This window comes from Callithrix jacchus, chromosome 19 (assembly GCF_049354715.1).
Source record: "Callithrix jacchus isolate 240 chromosome 19, calJac240_pri, whole genome shotgun sequence".
Lineage (NCBI taxonomy): Eukaryota > Metazoa > Chordata > Mammalia > Primates > Cebidae > Callithrix > Callithrix jacchus.
Window position 1 is genome coordinate 4,811,954 of NC_133520.1, and position 27,285 is coordinate 4,839,238.

A 27,285-nucleotide genomic window follows, 5' to 3' on the forward strand; every position below is an offset into this window, starting at 1 on the left:
GTGATCCACCCGTCTTGGCCTCCCAAAGTACTGGGATTACAGGTATGAGCCACTGTGCCTGACTGGGCCCAGCAATTCTATTATCTAGTAAGTTTATTGTAAGTCAGTATTAGTGTGTGCAAAAATTTAGTCACAAGACTGCTCAGATTGTTTTGCAGAGCATAACTGAAAAGCTAGAAGCAAGAAATGTGCCTAACTAGTGGATTAGCTGTACAAGTTATGATTGATAATCTAATCGCATTAAAAATGATGCTGCCAATAAATAACTACTGACACAGAAGAGTTCAGGACACTTGGTTAAGTGGAAAATAAACGAGAGGTGAGTTATAAAACTATGTACAAACATGATTATAAAGCCGAGATACCTGGAGGAGAGCCCATGAGTCTTCCAGACACATCTGATCCTGGTAATTTCCTCTTTAAAACTGGAACAATCTTTTCATCAAAGTACTCCATTGCCATGGAGGATATATCCCTTAATTCTTGAAGTACTTCATGAGCTCGTTGTGGGGCTCTGGTAGAATTGACATATCTCAACACTCGATAAATCTCATCAATCACCTAAAATAACGAATTCTCATTAGCACTTTAGATTTTTCTCTTTTTAAATAAAGAAAATAGCTAAATAGGCAGGTAAGTAAAACTGCTTTAAAACTGTTCTACAATTCTGGCAATGACTTTTAGGGTGATTTAAGTGATGTACTGGCTACTGATGAATACTGCCATTTGCAACACATGGCTTTTGGGCTTGTTATAATACCTTTTTTTTTTCCCTTAAATGGAGTTTTGCTCTTGTTGCCCAGGCTGAAGTGCCGTGGTGTGATCTCAGCTCAATGCAACCTCTGCCTCCTATGTTCAAGTGATTCTCCTGCCTCAGGCCTCTAGAGTAGCTGGGATTACAGGCGCCCACCATCACACCTGGCTAATTGTTTTTGTATTTTTAGTAGAGATGGGGTTTCATCATGTTGGCCAGGTTGGTCTTGAACTCCTGACTTGAGGTGATCCACTTGCCTTGGCCTCGCAAAGTTCAGGGATTATAGGTGTGAGCTACCTTGCCCAGACTGTTATGATACTTTATACTTGTATTTATTAAGCACCTTTCATGTATTGTTACTGTACTGGGGCTGAGGAATCAGGATGAATAAAATAAAGCTCCTGACCCTGAAGGAAATCACAGTGTAACTGGGGAGATATATGTGTACACAAGTGATACAAACAGGGATATACAAATTGCTACAGACACTAGAGAACTAAACTAAGAAATGAAATCCTGTATGGGAGCTGGGGTAGGGTTGGAGATTGTACAAACCCATGTTTAATTAATCTGCCAAACCTGAATCTGTTCCCCTAAGCTGCAGGAACTCAGCATGATTTCTCTGCTCTTCTTAATACTGCCTCCATATCTCTATCATCCTTTTAAGTTTTGTTTCTCTGAGACTTGTGAGACTTGTTATGGATTGGAATGAAGTCTCCTCACTTCCTTGTCATCACTAAAAGGTAGCAGAAGATCCTTTTTTATTAAGGGGAGAACACCTAACTCTCTTGCTGGAACGGTAAATAAACTTTCCTTAGGCATTTATGATCTCAGCTTTCATTCTTGTGAGGTATCTTTAATACTTCCCACGGCTTCAGTATAAACCTGAAGATAAAATTCCTTTTTCTTTTAAGATGGAGTCTCACTGTGTTGTCCAGGCTGGAGTGCAGTGGCACAATCCTGGCTCACTGCAACCTCCGCCTACAGGGTTCAAGCAATTCTCCTGCCTCAGTCTCCTGAGTAGCTGAGATTACAGGTGCGTATCACCATGCCCAAGTAATTTCGTATTTTTAGTAGAGACCGGGTTTCACAATGTTGGTCAGGCTGGTCTTGAACTCCTGACTTCAGGTGATGCACCCTCCTCAGCCTCCCAAAGTGCTGGGATTACAGGCGTAAGCCACTGTGCCCGGCCTAAAATTCCTATTTCTGAAGACCCCAATCTGGATGACATCTACTCCAATGGGCTCTTACCTCATAAGAACCGAGGGTTAATCAACCAAACCGTTCTGTGACCAAAATCTCAAACAACCTGGCATCCCACATATTCCTCCTACTGCATCTAGCTTGTTCCCAACTCTGGATCAATCTTATAGCCCACCTTCCCTCCTCCTTTACTCAGGCTGCAGAGCACAGCCAGGGAATCGTAGAGTCTTGCAGAATAGGACCAGGACAAATTCACAGCCCTTCACATTTCCTAGGCTCTCAGCATAATGTGATGATCTTTGTCAGTGGAGTATGATGTGTGCTTAATAAATGTCAGCAAAATTGAATCTTAGGATGTGTTCTTATCGTAACAACACAGAAGACATCACAGAAGAGGCCAGGTTTGCGGGCCTGGAGAACTAAACAGGAACTGCCTTGGGCCGAGGTGGTGCATGGAGCAGATGCAATGGAGATGAGATGTGCTGATTTTGAATTACGTGGGACATGTAGGTGATATTTGCTAGCAGGCAGCTTGAGATACAGGTTGGGAGTTCAGGAGAGGAATTTTGGATGACGGCTAGTTACCAAGGGAGGACACATTTGTTTCTGGTAATATTATTATATTATGAACTTACTTTAGAAGAAGATAACCCTTTGCCCCATAAAAACTTACTAAACTACTATTTAGGAACGCATATATATATAGAAATGAAAACGTAGTACTTTCCCTTAGACTTACAATTTAATTATGTAAGCCTATCATAACTTGTAAGATAAATATCATTCAAGCATTAATTGAGTTCTATGTACTTGTCACTTTTCTTCCTTTTTTTTTCTTTAAGTTGGAGTTTCACCATATTGGTCAGGCTGATCTTAAACTCCTGACCTCAGGTGAGCCACTGTGCCCAGCCGTACTTGTCACTTTTCAAAGTACTGAAGTAAAAAGCAGTAAATAAGGATAACAAGATGATCATTCTCATGAAGCTAAATTAAACAAGAAAATAATTTAAAGGAGTGCCACATGGAAAAAAGAGGGTAATGATAGTTTCTACAAGGAAAGGGGGGAATAACATGAGACAGGTGGTTGGGAAAGGCTTCTTTGCCATTTGTAAGGAAGACTGAATGATGAGGAAGAAGTGACCAATTGAAGATATGGGGAGAAAAGTGATTCAGGTAGAACAGTAATGACAGTGGCCCCAAGGTCAGTGTCAGCTTGGCTTGTTCAAGGAGTTCAAGGACTAGAAATAGACACATTTTATATATACATGTATATATCCAAGGACTAAATATCTGCGGAAACTAGCAGCTCGAAGCTTTAAAAATTATATATTTATACATAATTAAGAAATAGTTATTAAAATTAAAAATCTAAGCCAAAGTAGAAAATCAGTATTCAAGGGGTCCTTCACACTGACTGATATTTCATGTATAGTGATAGGATATTAACTGACCCATAGTAGTTTTTGTTTATCAAAGTTTTATATATGGGTTATACATTGGAAAAGTTCCACAGTATTCGATATTTTTTTTGTTTTTTGAGATGGAGTTTTGCTCTTGTTGCCCAGGCTGGAAATTCTCTTGCCTCAGCCTCCCAAGTAGCTGGGATTACAGGCGACCACTGCTACGCTTGGCAAATTTTTGTATTTTTAGTAGAGATGGGGTTTCATCATGTTGGCCAGGCTGGTCTCAAACTCCTGACCTCAGGTGATCCACCTGCCTCGGCATCCCAAAGTGCTAGGATTGCAGGTGTGAGCCACCACGCCCGGCCTTCCATAATTTTTTAATGTTGTCCCCAAGGCTAATATGTTGCATCTATAGATACAAACTGGCCATCAGCTCTTTGAACTAAATCAAGTCCCCCCACCTTTTTGCCCCAGGGCTTTTGCACGTTCTGATCCCTTTCCTGTAACGCCATCCCTCTATATCACACTTCGAGTTCCTTGGTCATACATGAGGTCACAGGAACACTGTACTCTCTGAGAAGTCTGTAATGAACCCTCCTCCAGTTTAAATCATGTTAATATCTTCATCCAACACTTTATTTCCATTCAGAATATGCATTACAATTTGTAATTACATCTTTCTGTGAATTTCTATCTTTCCTATAATGTAAACTCTATGACAGAAGAGATCACACCACATTTCACTGTCAGATCCCCAGAGCCTAGCAGTGTGTGGCACATGGCAGTTAATAAATAAGGGGTAAAGATGGTTAAATATATTAGCATTAATTAATACAGCTAAACAAAACTGTTTAAGGGCAAATGACAGGATTAAATTCAACACAAGAATTTGTTTTTTGGCCGGGTGTGGCAGCTCATACCTCCTGTGCCAGCACTTTGGAGGCTGTGGTGGGAAGACTTCCTGGGGGACGGGAGTTTCAGAGCAGCCTGGGCAACATAGACAGCTCTGTCTCTACAAAAAATTTAAAAATTAGCTGTGCACAGTGGCAGGGCAGACTGTCTCAAAAAAAAATATTATGGACATGGTTTTTCAGAAGTCAGATAATTATGTTTTGAACACAAAGGTCATATGAACAAGATTTCTATTGAGAGGAACTTCTTTCTTCATAGAATAAAGATAGACTAAACAAAAAAAAAGAGAGGAACTTCTAAAAATACATAATACTTAAATGAAAGACCCATAAACAGCCAATCAAAACTCAGACTGTAGTAAGTTCAATGTACAAGCAAAGTGCTGTGTAAAAACAGAGTAGAGATAAGATCTGCTTGAGACAGTTGGGTAGGTCTAATGAAGGACATGGTAATGAGGAATAAGTAAAATTTCAACAGGTAAGGGAAGTGAGAGCAGGAGGAAGGTACACCTGGCTAAAGAATGTGGAACTGAGCACAGGGACAATGTGGATGGATGGGTGAAAGGACAGCAACTCAACATTTATACAGTAGTTATGCAGTACTATCATGTACCAAGCATTTATTCTAGGGTGTTTTTGAAAAACATGCATTATACAATTAGTCCTTTTCCATGATCCTTCGGAATAACTTTCATACCAAGATATCCTATAGGAATTGCTAACCGACAGTAAATTATTAGGTTGGTGCAAACATACTTGTGGTTTTGTCATTAAAAGTAATGTGAAAATACATCTTTAATTTGTGAAATATTATCCTTACTGTATTTAGTCTTCTAACTATAGTGTAAAAGCTAGTTAACTCTTCCCATTTGCCCGAAGTCTTCCATTAAAAAAGAACATTTTAAAATCTTACTGTATAGATTATTTTAGTCAAATGGGATAATCTATGTTTTCAATAAAATTTAAAATAATCTCTTTTCTTTATCTAAAAGGTTTAAGCAGAGGACAAGTTGAAGGAAAAAAATAAGGGAAGAAAAGTATGTGTGTGAGAACCACACTGTTTCTACCATTCAGAATTTTAAGTGACCACCATGGTATATATTACGAAAGCATGGTATTTACCAAATTTTCAAAATAGTTCATTTTCTGAGTAGATTTAATAATTTTTTTTTTGCAAATTACATTAACAAGAATGTAATGGTATGAGTCTTGAGGTCTAGTAGAAAGACCACAGGCCGTAGGAAGGTCACTTACTCTTACTGGCTGTTTCTACACCTTTAAAATGATATGCCACATGCTGAACCTTACCCAGGCTGTCGATAACAAAACAGTCAGTCCCTCTGTATCCTCAGGGCTTTGGGTACAGGATTCCCATTGCCAAAATGTGTGTGTGCTCAAGTCCTTTATATAAAATGGCACAGTATTTGCATATAACCTAAATCACCTCTAGATTACCTACACTACTAATACCATGTCAAAACTATGTAAATAGTTGTTACATTGCATTATTTTAAAAATAGCTGTTTTTTAAAATACTTATTCTTCTCTAAATATTTTCTATCCATGGTTGGTTGAATCCATGAATGTGGAACCCACAAATACAGAGAGCTGACTGTAAGTTATAAAAAATATTTTTTAGTTTTATAAAAGTACAGTACAGGCTATACCTGGTGGCTCATGCCTATAATCTCAGCACTTTGAGAGGCTGTGGGAGGCAGGAGTTCAAGAGCAACATAGCTAGAAACAGTCTCTAAAAAAATTATAAAGTACACTATCACATTTCTAACACACAGTAGAAGTACCATGCTTACCTCTAAAGTGGCACAGTAACAAATTATATACTATGAATATCATTTAGGCCTTTAGACTATTGTGGGTGAGGAATAATCTTTTAAAATCTACTGTTTAGCAAACAAAGCTCCTATTAGAATACTGAACCTCATCAATTCTCATTTTCTATCTGTCTTTTTGTTGTACTTGAGAGTTCCTTAAGTTTTCCTTCTACCCCTTTTATTTAAAAATTTCTTCTCTCTCTCTCTCTCTATATATATATTTTTAGATGGAGTTTCGCTCCAGTCTGTTGTTACCCAGACTGGACTGCAATGGCACGATCTCGGCTCAGTGCAACCTCCGCCCTGTGGGTTCAAGCAATTCTCCTGCCTCAGCCTCCTGAGTAGCTGGGACTACAGGCGCGCACCACCATGCCCACCTAATTTTTTTGTATTTTTAGTAGAGATGGGGTTTCACCTTTTTGACCAGGATGGTCTCGATCTCTTTTTTTTTTCGAGACGGAGTTTCGCTCTTGTTACCCAGGCTGGAGTGCAATGGCACGATCTCGGCTCACAGCAACCTCCACCTCCTGGGTTCAGGCAATTCTCCTGCCTCAGCCTCCTGAGTAACTGGGATTACACGCACGCGCCACCATGCCCAGCTAATTTTTTGTATTTTTAGTAGAGACGGGGTTTCACCATGTTGACCAGGATAGTCTCGATCTCTTGACCTCGTGATCCACCCTCCTCGGCCTCCCAAAGTGCTGGGATTACAGGCTTGAGCCACCACGCCCGGCCCGGACTCGATCTCTTGACCACCCGCCTCGGCCTCCCAAGTGCTGGGATTATAGGTGTGAGCCACCACACCCGGCCAATTTTCTCTATATTTAAAATTTTTAAGTGCATTAAAAATTTTCTGAATTTTTTTCTTTTTTTTTTTTGGAGATGGAGTCTCACTCTATCGCCCAGGCTAGAGTGCAATGGTGTGATCTTGGCTCACTATAACCTCCACCTCCTGTATTCAAGTGATTCTCCTGCCTCAGTGCCCACCCCCCCTCCCCCCACCCCCGAGTAGCTGAAACTTCAGGCATGTACCAACACACCTGACTAATTTTTGTATTTTTAGTAGAGATGGGGTTTAACCATGTTGGCCAGGCTGGTCTCAAACCCCTGACCTCAGATGATCTGCCCGCCTTGGCCTCCCAGAGTGCTGGGATTATAGGTGTGAGCCACCAAACCTGGCCTGAATATTCTTTATGTGGCATGTTTGTTTGCATATAGTCACGTGCTGCATCATGATACTATAGTCAATGACAAACCCATATACGAGGGTCATCCTGTATAATTATGATGGAGCTGAAAAATTCCTATTGCCTAGTATTTACTATATTATACAAAAGTCCTCATTTTAATGTTGATAGGTTCTTGAAACCTTCGACTTTAAGTAAAATGACGTGTAACAAAACCAATTTTATCATACGCTAATTAATATAAACAAGTGTTAAGTTCCTAAGGCATATTTCTGGTCACAAAAAATCATCAAACTTCTAAATAAAGACCTAAAATACTTCCTTCTTTTTTGAGGAGTCTTGCTCTGTTGCCCAGGCTGGAGTGCAGTGACACCATCTCAGCTCACTGCAACCTCTGCCTTCCTGGTTCAAGAGATTCTCCTGCCTCAGCCTCTGAGTAGCTAGGACTACAGGGGCCTGCCATCACACTTGGCTAATTTTTTGCATTTTTTTTTTTTTTAATAGTAGAGATGGGGTTTCACCATGTTGGCCAGGCTGGTCTCGAATGCCTGACCTCAAGCTATCCCACCTGACTCAGCCTCCCAAAGTGCTGGGATTATAGTTGTGAGCCACTGTGCCCAGCCCTTAAAACACTTCTAATATTAAACCCTGAAATAAATGTGAACTATATGTACACTTAATAAAGCTTAATAAAAACAAGTAAGATAATGAATCCAATATTTAGTCAATCAGTGAGCTATGGCAGTCATAATGGTGGGCAATCAGGAAATACATGTTTATAAAGCAAAAATTATAAGGAACCCCTCCTACCAACACAGTTCAGAAACAAACAACAAATATCAAGGGCTGGTTGTTTTTTTTTTTTTTGGAGACGGAGTCTCACTCTGTCACCAGGCTGGAGTGCAGTGGTGTGATCTCAGCTCACTGTAACCGCCACCTCCTCGGTTCAAGTGATTCTCCTGCCTCAGCTTCCTGAGTAGCTGGGATTACAGGCACATACCACTACGCCCAACAAATTTTTGTATTTTTAGTAGAGATGGGGTTTTACTATGGTGGCCAGGGTGGTCTCAATCTCTTGACCTCAGGATCCACCCCCCTTGGCCTCCTGAAGTGCTGGGATTACAGGTATGAGACACCTCACCAGGCCTTTTTATTTTATTTTATTTTATTTTATTTTTTGAGACAGGATCTCGCCCTGTTGCGAAGGCTGGAGTGCAGTAGCATGACCATGGCTCACTGCAGCCTTGACCTCCTGGACTCAAGTGATCCTCTCACCTTGGCCTCCTGTGTAGCTGGGACCAAAGACATGTGCCATCATGCCTGGCTAATTTTTTTTTTTTCTGTAGAAACAAGGTCTCCCTATGTTGCTCAGGTTGGTCTTGAACTCCTGGTCTCAAGTGATCTTCCTGTCCTGGACTCCCAAAGTGCTAGGTTTACAGGCATGAGCCATCACACCTGGTTCATTATTATTATTATTATTATTTTTTGAGATACCGTTTCACTCTGTCTCCCAGACGAGTGCAGCAGTGCGATCTCAGCTCACTGCAACCTCCACTTCCAGGTTCAAGTGGTTCTCATGGCTTAACCTCCCAAGTAGCTGGGATTACAGGTGCGTGCCACCACGCTCAACTAATTTTTGTATTTTTAGTAGAGATGAGTTTCACCATGTTGGCCAGCTGGTCTCGAACTCCTGACCTCAAGTGATCCATCCACCTTGGCCTTCCAAAGTGCTGGGATTACAGGTGTGAACCACCGTGTCTGGCCTATTTATTCTGGTTGAGGGTGGCAGGTGGCTGGAGCCCATCCTGGCAGCTCAGATCACCAGGTGGTTATCCACCCTGTCCAGGATGCCATCCCACTGCATGGTGCCCTCACACCCACACTCACTCAGACTGGTACTACTGAGACATGCCAATGAACCTACCAGGCACAGCTCTGAGATGTCGGAGGAAATCATAGTACACAGAGAAAACTCATGCAGACACATGGAGAACACAAAAATTGAACAGACATTGGCCCTGGCCGTGAACTAATTTTTTCTTTTTTGAGACAGTCTCACTCTGTTGCCCAGGCTGGAGTGCAGTGGCGCAATCTTGGCTCAGTGCAACCTCAGCCTCCCAGGTTCAAGCGATTCTCCTGTCTCAGCCTCCAGAGGCTATAGGCCCATGCCACTGCACCTGGCTAATATTCTTTCTCTTTCTCTCTCTCTCTCTCTCTCTCTCTCTCTCTCTCTCTCTCTCTCTCCCCTCTCCTCTCCCCTCTCCTCTCCCTCCCAGTTTGTGTATTTATTTGATACAGAGTCTCATTCTGTTGAGGCTCACTGCAACCTTCACCTCCCAAGTTCAAGAGATTCTTGTGCCTCAGCCTCCCGAGTAGGTGAGATTACACACACGCACCACTGCATCCAGCTTTTTGTATTTTTAGTAGAGATGGGGTTTCACCATGTTATCCAGGCTGGTTTGAACTTTTATAAGCTCAAGCAATCCGCCTGCCTTAGCTCCTGAAGTGCTAGAATTACAGGTGGGAGCCACAGTGCCCAGCAATTTTTTTATTTTTAGTAGAGACAGGGTTTCACCATATTGGCCAGGCTGGGCTTGAACTACCTGCCTCAGCCTCCCAAAGTGCTAGGATCACAGGCGTGAGCCACTGTGCCCGGCTTGATTGTTTTTTTCTCATCAATATTATAACGAAATGACAGTAAGCTAAATGTTATCACAAAAAAGTAAAAAATTAAAATGTAGACAATCCCTGAGCTCAAGTGACCCTCCTGCCTTCACCCAGGTGTTGCGATTGATAACAGGTGTGAGCCACCATGCTTGGCCACCCCCGACTTTTTTTTTTTTTTTTTTTTGAGGGAGTCTCGCTCTTTCACCCAGGCTGGAGTACAGTGGCACAATCTCAACTCACTGCAACCTCTACCTCCTGGGTTCAAGCAATTCTCCCACCTCGGCCTCCTGAGTAGATGGGACTACAGGTGCACGCCACTATGCCTGGCTAATTTTTTATTTTTAGCAGAGATTGGGTTTTGCCATGTTGGCTAGGCTGGTCTTGAACTTCTAGGTGATCCGTCCGCCTCAGCCTCCCAAAGCTGGGATTACAGGTGTGAGCCACCGTGAGGGGCCCCAAAATTAAAAAAACAAAACAAAACAAATTTAATATGCCTGTAGTCCCAGGTACTCAGAAGGTTGAGATGGGAGGATCGGCTTGAGTCTGGGAGGTCATGACTACAGTGAACTGTGGTCATGCCACTGCACTCTAGCCTAGGCGATACAGCAAGACCCAGTATTTAAAAACAAAATTTAATGTAGCCTAAGTATGCAGAGTTTACAAAGTGTACAGTAACGTCCTAGGCCTTAACATTCACTCACCACTCACTCACTGACTTACCCAGAGAAACTGAGCTCCATTCATGAAAAGTGCCCTATATAGGTATAGCATTTTTTATCTTTAGTACCCTACTTTTACTGTACCTTTTCTATGTTTAGATACACAAATACAACTGTGTTACAATTGCCTACAATATTCAGTACAGTAACAAGGTGGACAGGTTTGTAGATCAGGAGCAACAGGCTATACCATATAACCTATGTGTGTAAGAGCCATCTAGGTTTGTGTAAATACACTCTATGATATTCACATGACAAATGACCTAACAATGCATTTCTGGGATGGATAAATGTATTATTTTTAATATATGACTGTATTATGCTTTCCTTTTTTCCTGCTCTGTCTCGCCCAGGCTGTAGTGCAGTGGCTCGATCTCAGCTCATTGCAGTCTCTGCCTCCCAGGTTCAAGTAATTCTTCTGTCTCAGCCTCCCAAGAAGCTGAGACTACAGGTGTGTACCACCACACCTGGCTAATATTGTATTTTTAGTAGAGACAGGGTTTCACCATGTTGGCCAGGCTACTGTATCTTTTCTAATTTCTCAGAATAATTCTTTTTTTTTTTTTAGAAAATGTCTTACTCTGTTGCCCAGGCTGGAGTACAGTGGCACAATTTCAGCTGACTGCAACCTCTGCCTCCTAGGTTCAAGTGATTCTCCTGCCTCAGTCTCCTGAGTAGCTGGAATTACAGGCATATGCCACCATGCCTGGCTAATTTTTTGTATTTCTAATAGAGATGGGGTTTTGCCATGTTGGCCAGGCTGGTCTAGAACTGCTGACCTCAGGTGATCTGCCCACCTCAGCCTCCCAAAGTACTGGGATTATAGGCATGAGCCATCCCCCCTGGCCTGTTATATCTTCTTTAATATGAAAACAGACTTTTTTTTAAAGGTGCAAGGCTGCATATATTTATTTTGGGACAAGCATTGTAAAAGGAGATATGTTCCCCACTAATGTGTGAGTATCTTCACATTAAAGTCAAGTTTAAAAGAAACAAAACAACATTCTGTAAGCATTAAACTTAAATGGAAGGATATTCCTCAAAATAACTGACCTATGCTTTTCAAAAATGTGAAGATCAAGTGACACAAAGAGCCCAGGGAACTGTTCCAGATATAAGTAGAAAAGGATCCATGCAAGGTTTTGGATTACATTCTGGACTGAGAAAAAAATTGCTGGGAAAAGTGTTATTGGAATATGTGATGAAACGTAAATATGAACTGTCAACTACATAACAGCATACATCAGTATTACAATTTTCTGATTTTGCTCCCTGTACTGTGGTTAATTAAGAGTAACCTAGCTTTTAGGAAATACAATGAAATATTTAGGAACTAACTTAGCACAGTGTCTCCATCTTATTTTCAAGTAGTTCAGGGAAAAAATAATTTATATTTTATTTTCTTGAGATAGGATCTTGCTCTGTCATCCAGGTTGGAGTGCAGTGGAATGATGATCACAGCTCACTGCAACCTTGACTGCCCAGGCTCAAGCAACTGTCCCACCTCAGCCGCCCAAGTAGCTAGGACTGCAGGTGCATGCCACTATATGCCACTAATTAAAAACAATTTTTTTTGTAGAGATGAGGTCTTACTTTGCTGCTCAGGTTGGTCTTGAACTCCTGGTTTCAAGCCATCTGCCCATCTTAGCCTCCCAAAGTATAAGGATTACAGGCATGAGCCACCGTGCCTGGCCAAAATGTATTTTAAAGAGAAAGTAAAAGCACAGAAGACAAAAGGTAAATGACTGGTGGATCTGCAAATAAGCTCTATGGGAGTTCCTTGTACTAGTCTTGTAATTTTTGTTTAAACTTGAAATTACAAAAAACAAAAATTTACACATTAAAAAAAGGAATAAAAAAATTTACCACCACCAGTTTTCTTTCACAGAACACTAAATACAAGCTAATACTACCTAATATATGTAGATTTTTACTTCTGTTCAGGGAAATATAACTTCATGGCCTTACGTAGTCAATCATACCATAAAAATCCTAATTCTTGGGAACCACTGTGTTTCAGTAAGAACAAAAGGGTTACCAGGGGTACTAGGGACAGTTAAGAGCAGAGACTGTGCAGCTCAGTGTGGTGGCTCACACCTATAATCCCAGTACTTTGGGAGGCCAAGGTGGGTGGACTGCTTGAGCCCAGAAGTTCAAGACAGCCTGGGCAACATAGTGAGACCCTGTCTCTTAAAAATTAAAAAAGAAAGAAAAAAAAAAAGAATATCAATGTGGTAGTTAGGGTTGGCCAACTCTGCCCCTATTTAGCTTACTGGAACATGGGCACTAGCATTCATTTACCACACATTGCACATGGCTGTTCTCAGAATTGCACTACTGTGACAGAGACCATAAGGCCAAAACTATTTCTGATTTGGCTGATCCCTGTCCTAGATAGTAGCAGCAAACTTGTAACCCGTCTGAATTTTCTTTCTTTCTTTATTTTTTTGGCAGGGTCTCACTCTGTCACCCAGGCTAGAGTGTAGTGGTGCAATCTTGCCTCACTGCAACCTCCATCTCCCAGGTTCAAGTGATTCTCCTGCCTCAGCCTTCCGAATAGTTGGGATACAGGTGCCCGCCACCATGCCCAGCTAATTTTTGGTAGAGATGGGTTTTTCACCATGTTGGCCAGGCTGGTCTAGAACTCCTGACCTCAAGTGATCTGCCTGCCTCGGCATCCCAAGGTGCTGGGATCACAGGTTGTCTGAATTCTTTAGACAGCTTTTAATGCTCTCTCTATCATTATGGTCCCCATCAACGGACCTCATTTTAATGTCTCCCAGTGAATAAGCCTTTAGTTTTCGCTGAGTAGAAGGGCAATGATCTAGCTTGTCTGCACTTGGAGAGGTGACCTGTAGGTTTAAATCATTCTTAACTACAGATTTCCAACCAACCTTCCTGTTTTCAGTTCCACTCTCAGGGGTGTCTGACTAGAGCCTTCAACTCTGGAGCTTTCTGTTTAGCAGAACTAAGGAAGTTACATCTTAAACTGACAGTAGGGAAAGCTTCTTGGCTTTAACTTCCTCAGTTCTGCTAAATCAGTTACCATTTGTTCTTCTACTTTCCAGCTTTCGAAATTTTATTGCCACTGTCTTCTCTCCTTATCTCATTATTCTTGTGGGTTTCTGTCTTTCCTTTTTAACATGAGCTCATTTCTATCTGAGTGGGCCTCTGAGAGAAACTAGAGGAAAGTCTGTATTCAATCTGCCATCTTTAACTTACCAAGGGTAAATGTGACTGCCATTTTGGAAAATAGTTTTAAAAATACTTTCTTCCCCCAACTATTACTTCAAAGCTTCAAAATTCTGGTACATATCTGCTATCTAATTTAAACTATAATGTTGCTACAACCCAGATTCACTTAAGTGAATAAAATACTTACTCTACACCTAAAGTTTGATAAAATGAATGTGGTCTACATAAAACCACAAAAGTGAGTTTTCCTAACAAAGTATAAACACTTCTATGGCCAGGCACAGTGGCTCACACCTGTATTCCCAGTACTTTGGAAGGCTGAGGCAGGCGGTGAGGTCAGGAGTTTGAGGCCAGACTGGCAAACATGGTGAAACGCCGCCTTTACTAAAAAAACAAAAATTCGCTGGGTGTGGTGGCATGCATCTGTAGTCCCAGCTACTTGGGAGGCTAAGGCAGGAGAATCACTTGAACGTGGGTGTTGGAGGTTGCAGTGAGCTGAGATTGTGCCACTACACTCCAGTCTGAGCAACAGAGTGAGACTCCATCTCGAAAAAAAAAAAAAAAGCTTCCGAACTTTTAAGTATAACTCAGAAGCAATTTGTCAGGGAAAACAAGAAGAACTTATCAAAAATACCACATATTTAATGAAGATTATATGTTAGACTGAAAAGAAAATTATCTGGCATAATGTTCTTACTTCAGCATGTGGAAATTAAATGTCACATCCTTATATTTTGAAGACAGGATGTGAAAATTTTAAGCATGAGAAATACAAAGAAGGGAACACTCATAAAACAATCCAAATAATGCAAACTGGGTTACGTTGGCAGTTTAATTTAGCCTAAGTAAAAGGTGCCAGCTACATAGAAATAAAAGTAATATTCTCAGTATACACAGTGTTGCTTTAGGCCTTTAGGGCAGATATAAGCAATAAAGAAGGTACTTTTTTTTTTTTTAGACTGATTCTCACTCTGTTGCCCAGACTGGAGTGCAGTGGTGCGATCTTGGCTCACTGCAACCTCTGTCTCCTGGGTTCAAGTGATTCTCCTGCCCAGCCTCCCAAGTAGCTGGCACTATAGGTGCATGCCACGATGCCTGGCTTTTTTTTTTTTTTTTTTGTATTTTTAGTAGAAACAGGTTTCACCGTGTTACCCAGGATGGTCTCAATCTCCTGACCTTGTGATCCGCCCACCTCAGCCTCCCAAAATGCTGTGATTACAGGTGTGAGCCACTGTGCCTGGCCAAGAAGATACTTTTAAGAATAAAAGAATCCAAGTTGAATTAAGTATGCTAGGACACATATCTGATAAAAACAAACTTTTTTGTTGTTATTTCCAGTCCAAGGCAGGTTTGCAGGAGAAAAAGAAACTGAGATAAATTCTTGTGGAAAAATTTGTCCTATTAAGTAAAAACAGAAGAAAACACTAAAGACAACTGAGAAACCAGAAGACTGGAGTATAGCTTTTCTTAAATCAATTAAGTTTTCTGGGACTCGGTTTTCTTTCTTTCTTTCTTTTTTAATCGAGACGGAGTCTTGCTATGTTGCCAGGCTGGAATGCAGTGGTGCGGGGTCTTGGCTCATTGCAACTTCCGCCTCCCGGGTTCAAGCAATTCTCCTGCCTCAGCCTCCTACGTAGCTGGGAATACAGGCATGTGCCACGACGCCCAGCTAATTTTTGTATTTTTTAGTAGAGACAGGGTTTCACCATGTTGGCCAGGATGGTCTCGATCTCTTGACCTTGTGATCTACCCGCCTCGGCCTCCTAAAGTGCTGGGATTATAGGCGTGAGCCACCGCACTCGGCCGGGACTCAGTTTTCTTATCAAATAGTGACAGTGATACTTGTTTTAGCTACCATACATGGCTGTGATGGAAAGTAAGATAATGTATACAAAAGAATCAGAAAGTGCTTCATAAATATAGGATATAGCAATGACAAGAGAAAAGGATAGGTAGGTATCCACTTTATAAGGCAAAGTTAGGTAGAAAATTTCTTTCCAACTGCCGTCCCATTGTAGACAAGGTAAAAGCTTCACTTACAGAGCTGTGCAGAGCAAATGCTCAAGAGGACCTACTGCATCTTGGAAACACAAGAGGTTTTCCATTGCTGCCACTTGACTTTCGTTCCTTCATGTGGGTACTACATCAAGTGAAAAGTCAGCAAGTGGCCAGGAGCAGTGGCTCACGCCTGTAATCCCAGCACTTTGGGAGGCCGAGGCAGGCAGATCACTTGAGGTCAAAAGTTAGAGAACAGCCTGGCCAACACGGTGAAACCCATCTCTATTAAAAATACAAAAATTAGCCGGGCCTGGTGACATGCACCTGTAATCCCAGTTATTTGGGAGGCTGAGGCATGAGAATCACTTGAACCCGGGAGGCAGAGGTTGTTGTGAGTGGAGATTGCTCCACTGCACTCCAGCTTAGGAGACACAGCAAAACTCTGTCTCAAAAAAGAAAAAAAAAAAGTTAACAAGAAATCGTTTCCAAAAACAACAGGACTCAAGTGGATTTAACATTATTCATATTTGTTTAGACTCTAAAGATCACCGTTCCAAACATGTGAGCCTGATCAACTAGAACAGAAACTGGCAACTTCTGTACAGGCCAAATACTACATTTTTCTTTTCTTTTGAGACAGAGTCTTGCTCTGTTGCCCAGGCTGGAGTGCAGTGGTGTGATCTTGGCTTACTGGAACCTCTGCCTCCCGGGTTCAAGTGATTCTCAGGCCTCAGCCTCACAAATAACTGGGATTTTAGAGGTGCAATCCACTGAAGCCAGCCTGAATACTAAATATGTTAATCTTTGTAGGCAACATGAGCTCTGTCACAAACTATTCAACTCTGTTACTTAACAACTGACTGAAATCTCTTTGAAGTTATGAAAACTTCTTTTAAAAATCTTGTTGCATACAAGATTTTTCTTGTATGATGTTTCTTAAATATTCATGTTTTTAACAATGAGACATGCAATAAAAACTATGACGCTGGCCAGGGTGGTGGCTCACACCATAATCCCAGCACTCTGGGAGACTGAGGTGGGTGGATAACGAGGTTAGGAGTTCGAGAGCAGCCTGGCCAACATGGTAAAACCCTGTCTCTACTACAAACACAAAAATTAGCTGGGTAAGGTGGCACGCACCTTGTAATCCCAACTTCCCAGCCACCGGGAGGCGGAGGTTGCAGTGAGCCAAGATTGCACCATTGCACTTCAGTGTGGGCGACAGAGCAAGACTCCATCTCAAAAAACAAAACAAAACAAACAAAAAACTATGATGCTATAGGAAACACGCTATACTGGTTCAAAGAACTTCTCAGGAACACTTAAAAGCTCAGGCCTTTAAGTCAGATTCAGAGAAATCTGGCGTAAGAATCACTCCGAAGTTTCTAACTGGTCATCCTCTCACAGCACCCTACAAAAAGCATCGGTAGGTAATATGTTGGTATGCAACAAGATCTTTAAAAGAAAATGTATGTAATGTGACAAAAGTGAGATATACCAAAAATATTTCCAATACAATAAGAAATGGGATTCCCCCCAAAATAAATGTCAAAGAAAACTAAAAATGGACAAAGTACATATTAAATATTGCCAATGTAAATTATCTTTGGAAGTAACAAAAAGAGAACGTTCAAATTTTACTAGATATTAGTTATTTCCAACCCTGTTAAGGGAAGCTTTTGCCAGCATCCACAAAGCAGCAAAATGACCTTTAATTATATCTCCACCACTTCCACGTAAAAAGACACAGACATATCTCATCTGAATTTATACTTAATTCAAGAAGCAGGGTACTACTGAAGGCAGAAGTAGTATGTTGAATGCTGAAATTTTTATTAACTTAGTAATAGTAAATATGCCACAATATACTTACTTCTGTGTTAAACAGGACTGTTACTTAGTTCTGAGAATATTGCTAAATAGCAATTGTTTATTCTTGTCAAATTTGAAAGTTTATAAAGTTGTCTTTATGAAACATTTCTCAAACAAAACAAAAACCAGCTTGTCCCTCCTATTCTACCTCCCCAAAACTGTAAGTCTTGAAGCTGGGGCCAACACCTATGTTGTTCATTGCTGTATCTCTGGCATCATAACAAAGAGTAAAACCTCAAGATTTTTTCCTGAGTATGAACTCTTAAAAAAACTTCTCTAAAGAATATTAGGGTTTCCAGTGTCTATTTCATAATTGGAATTTTAAATATAAAGATCACATAAATGATACATATTTATAACTGTACAGAAGCTAAACAAATTCATTAGAAGAAACTCATTCAGAGAAGTAGGAACAATTCTAACATTTCTAAAATCAAAAATTCATAACTTTATAATAAGTTTACACAGGGCAGTCCAGCTGTTCTAGGCAAGCGATTCTATTTTACCTTTCCTGGGATGAAGCAACAGAGATTGGAATCCACATATTTCATGAAAGTCATATTTAATAGTGACAGCCTTGTTTCAACAGCAGCAAGAATGTCTGCATGACGAGCTAATGAATGGTTTCTCCTTTCTGACTCTCTCCTATAATAATAATAATAATAAAAGCAAGGCAACCATTAAAGCAGTATTGTGGACTAAAATATTAAGCAATCAAGATGACTTAATGAAACAGTCTTTTACATGTTAATTTAGAAATCTACAATTGGGTCATAATTTAACTGTAATGATTAATGAATCACTATGCCTAGAAATCCTTACCAAGGACTGGTATTCACTGACAAATATTAAAAAACAAAAAACAATCAAACCAACTTTTTTTTTTTGAAATTAGGTTTTCTGGGGGCCGGGCTTGGAGGCTCATGCCTGTAATCCCAGCACTTTGGGAGGCTGAGGTGGGGGGATCACCTGAGGTCAGGAGTTTGAGACCAGGCTGGTCAACATGGTGAAACCCCATCTTTACTAAAAACAAAAATTAGCCAGGTGTGATGGTGCACGCCTATAGTCCCAGCTCCTAGGAGGCTGAGGCAGGAGAATCACTTGAACCTGGAGGCGGAGGTTGCAGTGAGCCAATACTGCACCATTGCACTCCAGCCTGGGTGACAGAGGGAGACTCCATCTCAAAAAAAAAAAAAAAAAAAAAAAAAAGAAGTTTTTTGGTTATCAAATCTAATGGCAACTAGAACAAGAGAAATTAGATAAATGGATTACACATGGAAACATAATCAAGAGACTACAATGCTTTTGGCCATAAAATTTAAGTCCTTTAAATTTTTTAACAATTTGAGAAATAACTCATATAATAAAATTATCTTAAAGAAGACAATTTAGTGCTGTTTAGTATATTCACAGAGTTGTACCGCTATCATCACTATCTAATTTCAGAATATTTTCACCACCACAAAATGAACTCCTGTAACCACTATCAGCCACTCCCATTCTCCTAGTCCCTGGCAACTACTGATCTACTTTCTGTTTCTATGTATCCACCTATTCTGAACATTTCAGAGAAATGGAATCAGTATGTGGTCTTATGTTTCTGGCTTTTTCATTCAGCACAGGTTTCAAGGTTCATTCTTGTTGTAGCATGTACCTTTTTATTGTCCAATAATACTACAGCATACGGATATATCATCATCAGCTGACGGTCACTTGGGTTGTCTCCACTTTTTGACTATTATGAATAATGCTGCTAAAAACATTCATAGATACGTTTTTGTACAAACATATGTTTTCATTTCTCTTGGGTACTTATCTGGGAATGAAATTGGTGGGTTAGATAAAAAGTTAAACTCTCTGTTTAACTTTTTGAGAACAGCCAAACCGTTTTCTAAGGTGACTGCACCATTTTACATTCCCAACGCTGATCTATGAAGGCTGCAATTTGTCCACATCCTCTCCAACATTTGTTCACTGTAGCCATCCTTGTAAATACAAAACACTAGTGGATATAAACCTTGCAGTGGTTTCTTCTGAGACAGAGCTTTGCTCTCACGGCCCAGGCTGGAGTGCAGTGGCATGATTTCGGCTCACTGCAACTTCTGCCCCCAGGTTCAAGTGATTCTCCTGCCTCAGCCACCTGAGTAGCTGGGATTACACGCACCCACCACCACGCCCAGCTAGTTTCTGTATTTTAAGTAGAGACAGGGTTTCACAGTGCTGGCCAGACTGGTCTCAAACTCTTGACCTCAGGTGATCCACCCACCTTGGCCGCCCAAGTGCTGGGATTGCAGGTGTGAGCCACCACACCTGGCCCCTTTACCCATTTTAAAATTGGGTTGTCTTTTTATTATTGAGTTGTAAGAGTTCCTCATAGAATCTGGATACATGGTTTGGACTTTTTTTCTCCCATTTTGTGGGGTGTCTTTTCATTTTCTTAATGGTGTCTTTTGAGCCACAAAAGTTTTAAAATTTAAGTCCAATTTGCCTAATTTTGTCTTTTGCTACTTGTGCTTTTGATGTCACTTCCTAATCCAAGTTCACAAAGACTTACTACTATGTTTTCTTCTAAGGGGTATATACTATAGCACTGACATTTACACTCAGGTCTATAATTCCTTTTGAGTTAATTTTTACATACAGTATGAAGAAGAGGTCCATGAAGATAACCAGTTGTCCCAGCACCATTTGTTGAAAACACTATTCTTACTGCATTGAATTATCTTGGCATCCTTGTTAAAATCAACTGATTAAAAATATAAGGTTTATTATCCAGATTCTCACTTCTATTTCTTTGATATACATGTTTATCCTTATGCCAGTGCCATGCTGTTTTGATTACTATAGCTTTGTACTAAGTTTTGAAAGTGGGACATGTCAGTCCTCCAACATTGCTCTCCCTTTTCAAAATTGCCTTGGTTGTTGTCAGACTATTCTATTTCCACAGGAATTTTAGGATCAGTGTATCAAGTTTTTTGGGGAAAAAAAAGAGAGCTAGGATTTTTGATAGGAGTTGCAAAAAAAAAGAAGTCAAGAAACAAACAAAACATACTGTACATTACTGTCAACCTCTAGCACACTGAATGTGCAGATCAATCTGGGGAGAACTGCCATCTTAACAATATGAAGTCTTCATATCCAGAACACAGAATGTCTTTCCATTTATTTAAGTCTTCTTTAATTTCTTTCAATGGTGTTTTGTAGTTTTTAGTATACAAGTCTTATGCTTTTGTTACACGCATTACTAAGTATTTTATTCTTTTTGAAACTATTACAAATAAAATGTTTTGAATTTCCGTTTTGCATTGTCCATTGCTAGTGTATAGAAACAGAACTGATTTCTCTATATTAGTCTTATATCCCATATTTTTGCTGAAGTGGTTTACTAGCTTTAATAATCAATTAGTACATTCCTTATCTACAAGATCATATCATCTGTGAACAGAGAGTTCTACTTCTTCCTTTCCCATTTGGATGCCTTTTATTTCTTTTTCTTGCCTAATTTTTCTGGCTAGAATCTCCAGTAAAATGTCGATCAGAAACAGTGAGAATGGACAAAGCACTGCCGAAATCACATTGTGATCTTTGTGCCCTGTTATAAAAACTTGGGAAACAATATGTAAACCATGAAACTGAAAAAAAAAAAAAAAAAGAAGTCAAGAAACAAGCAAAACCAACTGTACATTATTGCCATTGCTACCCACACATACCTTGGGAGCTGTGCTTTCACTTGTTTCTGACATAGATTATGGTACCTCTCCACTTTCAGAAATCCCTGATTCAACATTCTCTGGCAAACCAAGTCCATTCTTTTACAAACCTACAGGGAGAAAAGAGAACACAAAAATCAGTAACCAAATTAATAACAGACAATTAACTGACACTCATAACTGATGGCTTAAAGTTCTATGTGTCCTAGTATTGTTCCTCAGTTTGCTGTATGTATCTTTTTTTTTTTTTTTTTTTTTTTGAGACAGAGTCTCACTCTGTCACCCAGGCTGGAGTGCAGTGGCATGATCTTGGCTCACTGCAACCTCTGCCTCCCAGGTTCAAGTGATTCTCCTGCCTCAGTCTCCCGAGTAGATGGGATTACAGGCGTACACCATCACACCTGGCTAATATTTGTATTTGTAGTAGGGACAGGGTTTCACCCTGTTGGCCAGGCTGGTCTCAAACTTCTGACCTCAAGTGATCTGTGCACCTTGGCCTCCCAATGTGTTGGGATTACAGGCGTGAGCCATCACAGGTGGCCTGCTGTATGTTATCTCTGATTTAGTATCTGTGGGTGAATCTCTCACACCATGTAATTTCTGTGACATCTCATTAAGAAATTAATACTATGTGCAGGCAAAAAAGTATCATTTACTTTAGGTGTTCACTGAATGTTCTGAATGTATTCCCACTACTATGTTCAGAGACTATAGTCCTGAAGATCAGTAAAACAATATATTTAAAGGTTTTTTTAATGGTTTAAAACAAGAAACATTCCTTTTTAGTCAAAAATGTATATCATTTTGAGTCTAACCTCTCATAAAATTTATATGATCTATAACCCGAATGAGAATTCTTACTTATTTCTTCTAGTGATCTGGGTTAACTCTGGAGAGTTTATGATGGCCAAGGCCTTTATATTAGATACTGTATATCCTCCAAAACACTTTTTTTGTTTTTTAAAGTTTTATTTTATTTAATTAATTAATTTATTTATTTTTCTTTTCCAATTCATGCTCAACTCCTAAGAACTTATATTTATTTATTTTTAATAAAGACAGGATTTCACCACGTTTGTCAGGCTGGTCTTGAACTCCCGACTTCAGGTGATCCACCCACCTTGGCCTCCAAAGTGTTTGGATTACAGGCATGAACCACCACTCCCAGCCCCACTTTTTTTGTTTTTTGAGACAGAGTTTCACTCTTGTTGCCCAAGGCTGGAGTGCAATGGTGTGATCCTGGCTCATTGCAATCCCTGCCTCGCAGGTTCAAGTGATTCTCCTGCCTCAGCCTCCTGAGTAGCTGGGATTACAGGCATGCACCACCATGCTAGGCTAATTTTGTATTTTTAGAAGAGATGGGGTTTCACCATGTTGGTCAGGCTAGTCTCAAACTCCTGACCTCAAGTGATCCACCTGCCTTGGCCTCCCAGAGTGTTGAGATTACAGGCGTGAGCCACTGCTCTAGGTCCAAAATATCTTAGCATGTGCAGTAGAACATCAACTACTTAGAATCCTTAAGAAATATGGTTTTTGTTTGTTTAAGACAGGGTCTTGCTACATTGTCCAGGCTGAAGTACAGTGGCACAATCACAGCACACTGCAGCCTCTGACCCCCAGGCACAAGCAATCCTCCCATCTTAGCCTCCTGAGTAGCTAGGGCAACAGCTATGTACCACCACACGCAGCTAATTTTTAAAAATTTTTTGTAGAGATAGGGGTCTCCCTATGTTGCCCAGGCTGGTCTTAAATTCCTGGGCTTGAGCAATCCTCTGCTTTCACCTCCCAAAGTGCTAGGGTGATAGGCGTAAGCCATCATGCCCAATCGGATATGGTGTTTTTATACAGTAAAAGCATAAGATCAGAAGTCAGAACAGCTAAATTTGAGTACAACTTAATATGCATTCTTGTCCAGGTCATCTACCATTTGAAAACCTGAGTCAGCTACCTATAAAATGTGGATAATATCTAAGCCACAGGATATCATTAGGATTAAAAAAAAAAAAAAAAGAAAAACAAGCTAAGTCACTCAGTAAACTCTAAAGTACTACATAAAACTGTTAAATAAACTTTATCTTAGAACTAATTTGAAAACTTTGTTTCATATATATTTCATATTTCTTTTCTTTTCTTCTTTTTTGAAACAGAGTCTCGCCCTGTTGCCCAGGCTGGAGTGCAATGGTTCAATCTCGGCTTATTCCAACCTCTGCCTCCCAGGTTCAAGTGATTCTCCTGTCTCAGCCTCCCAAGTAACTGGGACTATAGGCATGCAGCACCACACCCAACTAATTTTTGTAATTTTAGTACAGACGGGGTTTCACCATGTTGGCCAGGATGGTCTTGATCTCCTAATCTCGTGATCTGCCTACTTCAGCCTCCCAAAGTGCTGGCATTACAAGTGTGAGCCACCATGCCTGGCCACAAGTCAATTTTCATACCTATTTCTGCATTCAACTGAGGTATTCTTATACCTCAGTTCTGGAAAACACAAGAACACACATTTCATTAACTATCAGTGTGATGCCATCATGTCATCAAATGTCACGTAGCTACTGGAAAACTTCATGTATACTTGTGGAAAAAATGAGAGTGCAAAGCACCAAATCTTAGTACTGTAAAAAAATCAAAACTTTAGATCTTATGAACTCTGTCACAGGATCTTGGGAACCTCTCTAGGGTTTCTGGACCACACTTTGAGAACCAGTGCCCCAATCCTGAATAATACCACAAACATCAGTACTAAACCTCATGTGGGGAAAAAATGAGCTTTTGTTACTGAAGGAAAGAGAAGAAAGTGTCTATGCATGTGGAGCTAACTTCACAACTTAATAGGAAGTTAACAGATAGTATCAAATACAAGAAAATCAGCCCAAAGGCTTGAAAGTGATGCCTCTGAGGAATAAAACTGGGGACTATAAAACTATTTTTTGTTGTTAAAACTATTTGATATTTTATTTTACTTATTTATTTTTAGATGGAGTCTTGCTCTGTTCCCCAGGCTGGAGTGTAGTGGTGTGATCTTGGCTCACTGCCACCTCCATCTCCTGGGTTCAAGTGATTCTCCTGCCTCAGCCTCCCAAGTAGCTGGAATTACAGATGCCTGCTACAATACCTGGTTAATTTTTTATATTTTTAGTAAAGACAGAGCTTCACCATGTTGGTTAGGCGGGTCTTGAACTCTGATCTCAAGTGATCTGCCTGCCTCGGCCTCCCAAACTGCTGGGATCACAGGCGTGAGCACAGCACCTGGATTATTTAATATGTGAAATCATCAGATGAGTAGAAAACGGATTTAAAAATAAACTGAGATACCCTGTAATACAATCTTGTAGAAAAACATTTCTTGTGTCTGTAGACTCTACAACCTTGTTGATAATTTCTGAGAAGAAATTATTTTTTAGCAGCAATATATTTACGAAGACAAAAATTAAGGTCAATTACTGCTGCAACAATTTTCAAGGTTCAGTGTAAATTACTGTTTTGCTGCACTGGATCTGGCTACCTTCTATGAGGGTTTAGATATCTTTTAATAATCTATAAACCCACATGAATATGAGTGCTGGCTAGTGTAGGTATTTAAGCACGGACTGGATGATGAGAATAGGAATAAATAACCAGATAGGGCCAGCTAAGGAAGACTTCACATGACAAAAGATTTGAATTGGGCTGTGAAGGAAGAGAGGGCAAAGGCTGCTAAATTACAAGTCACGGCGTATGCAAAGGCACAAAGTCTGGAATGAGCAAACCATGAGCAAGCAAACGACTTCAGAAGACAGATGAAATGGAATAAAATTTACCATATTTCAAGTAGAGAAATCAGATGAAATAAGTAACTTTGAAAAGAGATTGAATGGCCAAGAGTGGTGGCTTACACCTGTAATCCCAGCACTTTGGGAGGCCGAGGTGGGCAGATCACTTGAAATCAGGAGTTCAAGACCAGCCTGGCCAATGTGGTGAAACCCTATCTCTATTAGAAATACAAAAATTAGCCAGGTGTGGCAGGTGCCTGTAATTCCAGCTACTTTGGAGGCCAAGGCAGGAGAATCACTTGAACCTGGAAGATGGAGGTTGCAGTGAGCCAAGATTGCACGAATGCACTCCAGTCTGGGTGACAGAATGAGACTCCGTCTCAGGCAAAAAAAAAAAAAAAAAAAAATGGGCATCCTTCTGCAGAAGTTGAACTTAATAAATAGAAAAGAAAAAAAGAAAAAGACTACTCATCTTTTGAAAGATCTGGTATCAGGACAGCTGGCTGTTCATTTTCTACAAGCACTATCATATCAGGACTAAAGCTCTGGTTCTGGAAATTTCACTGGATATAGTGAAATAGATGTAGATGAACCCCAAATGACGTGAAAGAAAAAAAGCCCTATAAATGGAGCCCCGACTGGCATTTATAATTAAAAGCTGATAAAAGATTAGAGAATAGAAGGTCACAAAGACAACTCAGAATAACACCACGCAAGCCAACACCAAAAAGATTTTAAACATAGCCAGGTACAGACACATGAGACTGTCATTCCAGCTTCCCAGCTACTTGGGAAGCTGAGGTGGGAGGATCACTTGGGCCCAGGAGTTTGAGACTGTAGTATATGATGATCACACCTGCACTACTTCTGCCTGGGCAACATAGCAAGACCTCATTTCAAAAAAAAAAAAAAAAATTTAAGCATTAGGCAATATTATAAGAAAAGAACAGTATTTAATGTGGCCCGTTTCCTGAATGTTCAAACGTTCAAGGTGCACTGACTAACCAATAGCACAAAAACACAAAAGATCATACATCTTTTGGCTGGGCGCATCACCTGAGGTCAGGAGTTCAAGAACAGCCTGGTGAACATGGTGAAACCCTGTCTCTACTAAAAACAGAAAAATTAGCTGGGCATGGTGCCTATAATCCCAACTACTTGGGAGGCTGAGGCAGGAGCATTGCTTGAACCTGAGAGTCGAGGGTTGCAATGAGCCAAGATTGTGCCACTGCACTCCAGCCTGGGTGAGCGAGCAAGACTGTCTCGAAAACAAAACAAAACAAGAAGAAGATCATATATCTTTTGTTTAGGATTCAGAAAGAAGTCACATCTGGAATAAAGAAATATACTAAATTTCCCCAGGGCAAGCAATTTAATGGTAACTGCTGATAAGGTATGCTAACTTGTAACTCAAAATTATCTCGTTTAAAATGTAGCTCTAAATATAGGAGTACTTTAATAATTTCCCAAAGCTAAAGGGGAAGAAATTTTATTTCTCAGGTGACTACAAGCAAACAAAAATCCTAGCAATTTGGCAATTTACCCAAGACAGTAAAATAGTCCTGAAGCCTGATACATGGAGCCTAAAGATGATGACTATGTCCAAAACTATCAGGGCATGGAAAGGTTAGAAAAAATATATACTATAAAAACAAGAGGGAATGAAGGGAATAATCACTGTATAACAAAAGATATACAGCTTGGGCTCCTGCTACTTGCTGTTCTACTGTAAGAGAATAAATGTAGCTTTCCTAGTTTCGTTAATTATTTCAGCCAGGCGCAGTGGCTCACGCCTGTAATTCTGACACTTTTGGAGGCTCGGGCGGGCTGATCACTTGAGGTCAGGGGTTGAAGACCAGCCTGGCCAACATGGTAAAACAACGTCTTTACTAAAAATACAAAAATTAGCCGGGTATGGTGGTGTATGCTTGTAATCCCAGCTACTTGGAAGGCTGAGGCAGGAGGATGACTTGAACCTCAGGGGCAGGGGCTGCAGTGAGCCAAGATTGTGTCATTGCCCGAGACTTCCTAAAAAAAAAAGCCATGAAAACCATGTTTCTCCTTTTCATCATTTACAAACCTAAG

The 27,285-nt window shown here is 40.4% G+C and overlaps 1 protein-coding gene across 1 annotated transcript in view; it reads right to left on the reverse strand.

Annotated features, from left to right (window-relative positions):
• FBXO28 (F-box protein 28) overlaps positions 1-27,285 on the reverse strand; it is a 44,074-nt gene that overhangs the window by 7,223 nt on the left and 9,566 nt on the right. Inside the window, exons 2-4 of the mRNA XM_002760475.7 lie at positions 21,452-21,561; positions 18,248-18,386; positions 366-561 (exon numbers count right to left, since the gene is read on the reverse strand). Coding sequence (XP_002760521.1) covers positions 366-561; positions 18,248-18,386; positions 21,452-21,561 — 445 coding nt within the window. The remainder of the gene's footprint in view (positions 1-365; positions 562-18,247; positions 18,387-21,451; positions 21,562-27,285) is intronic.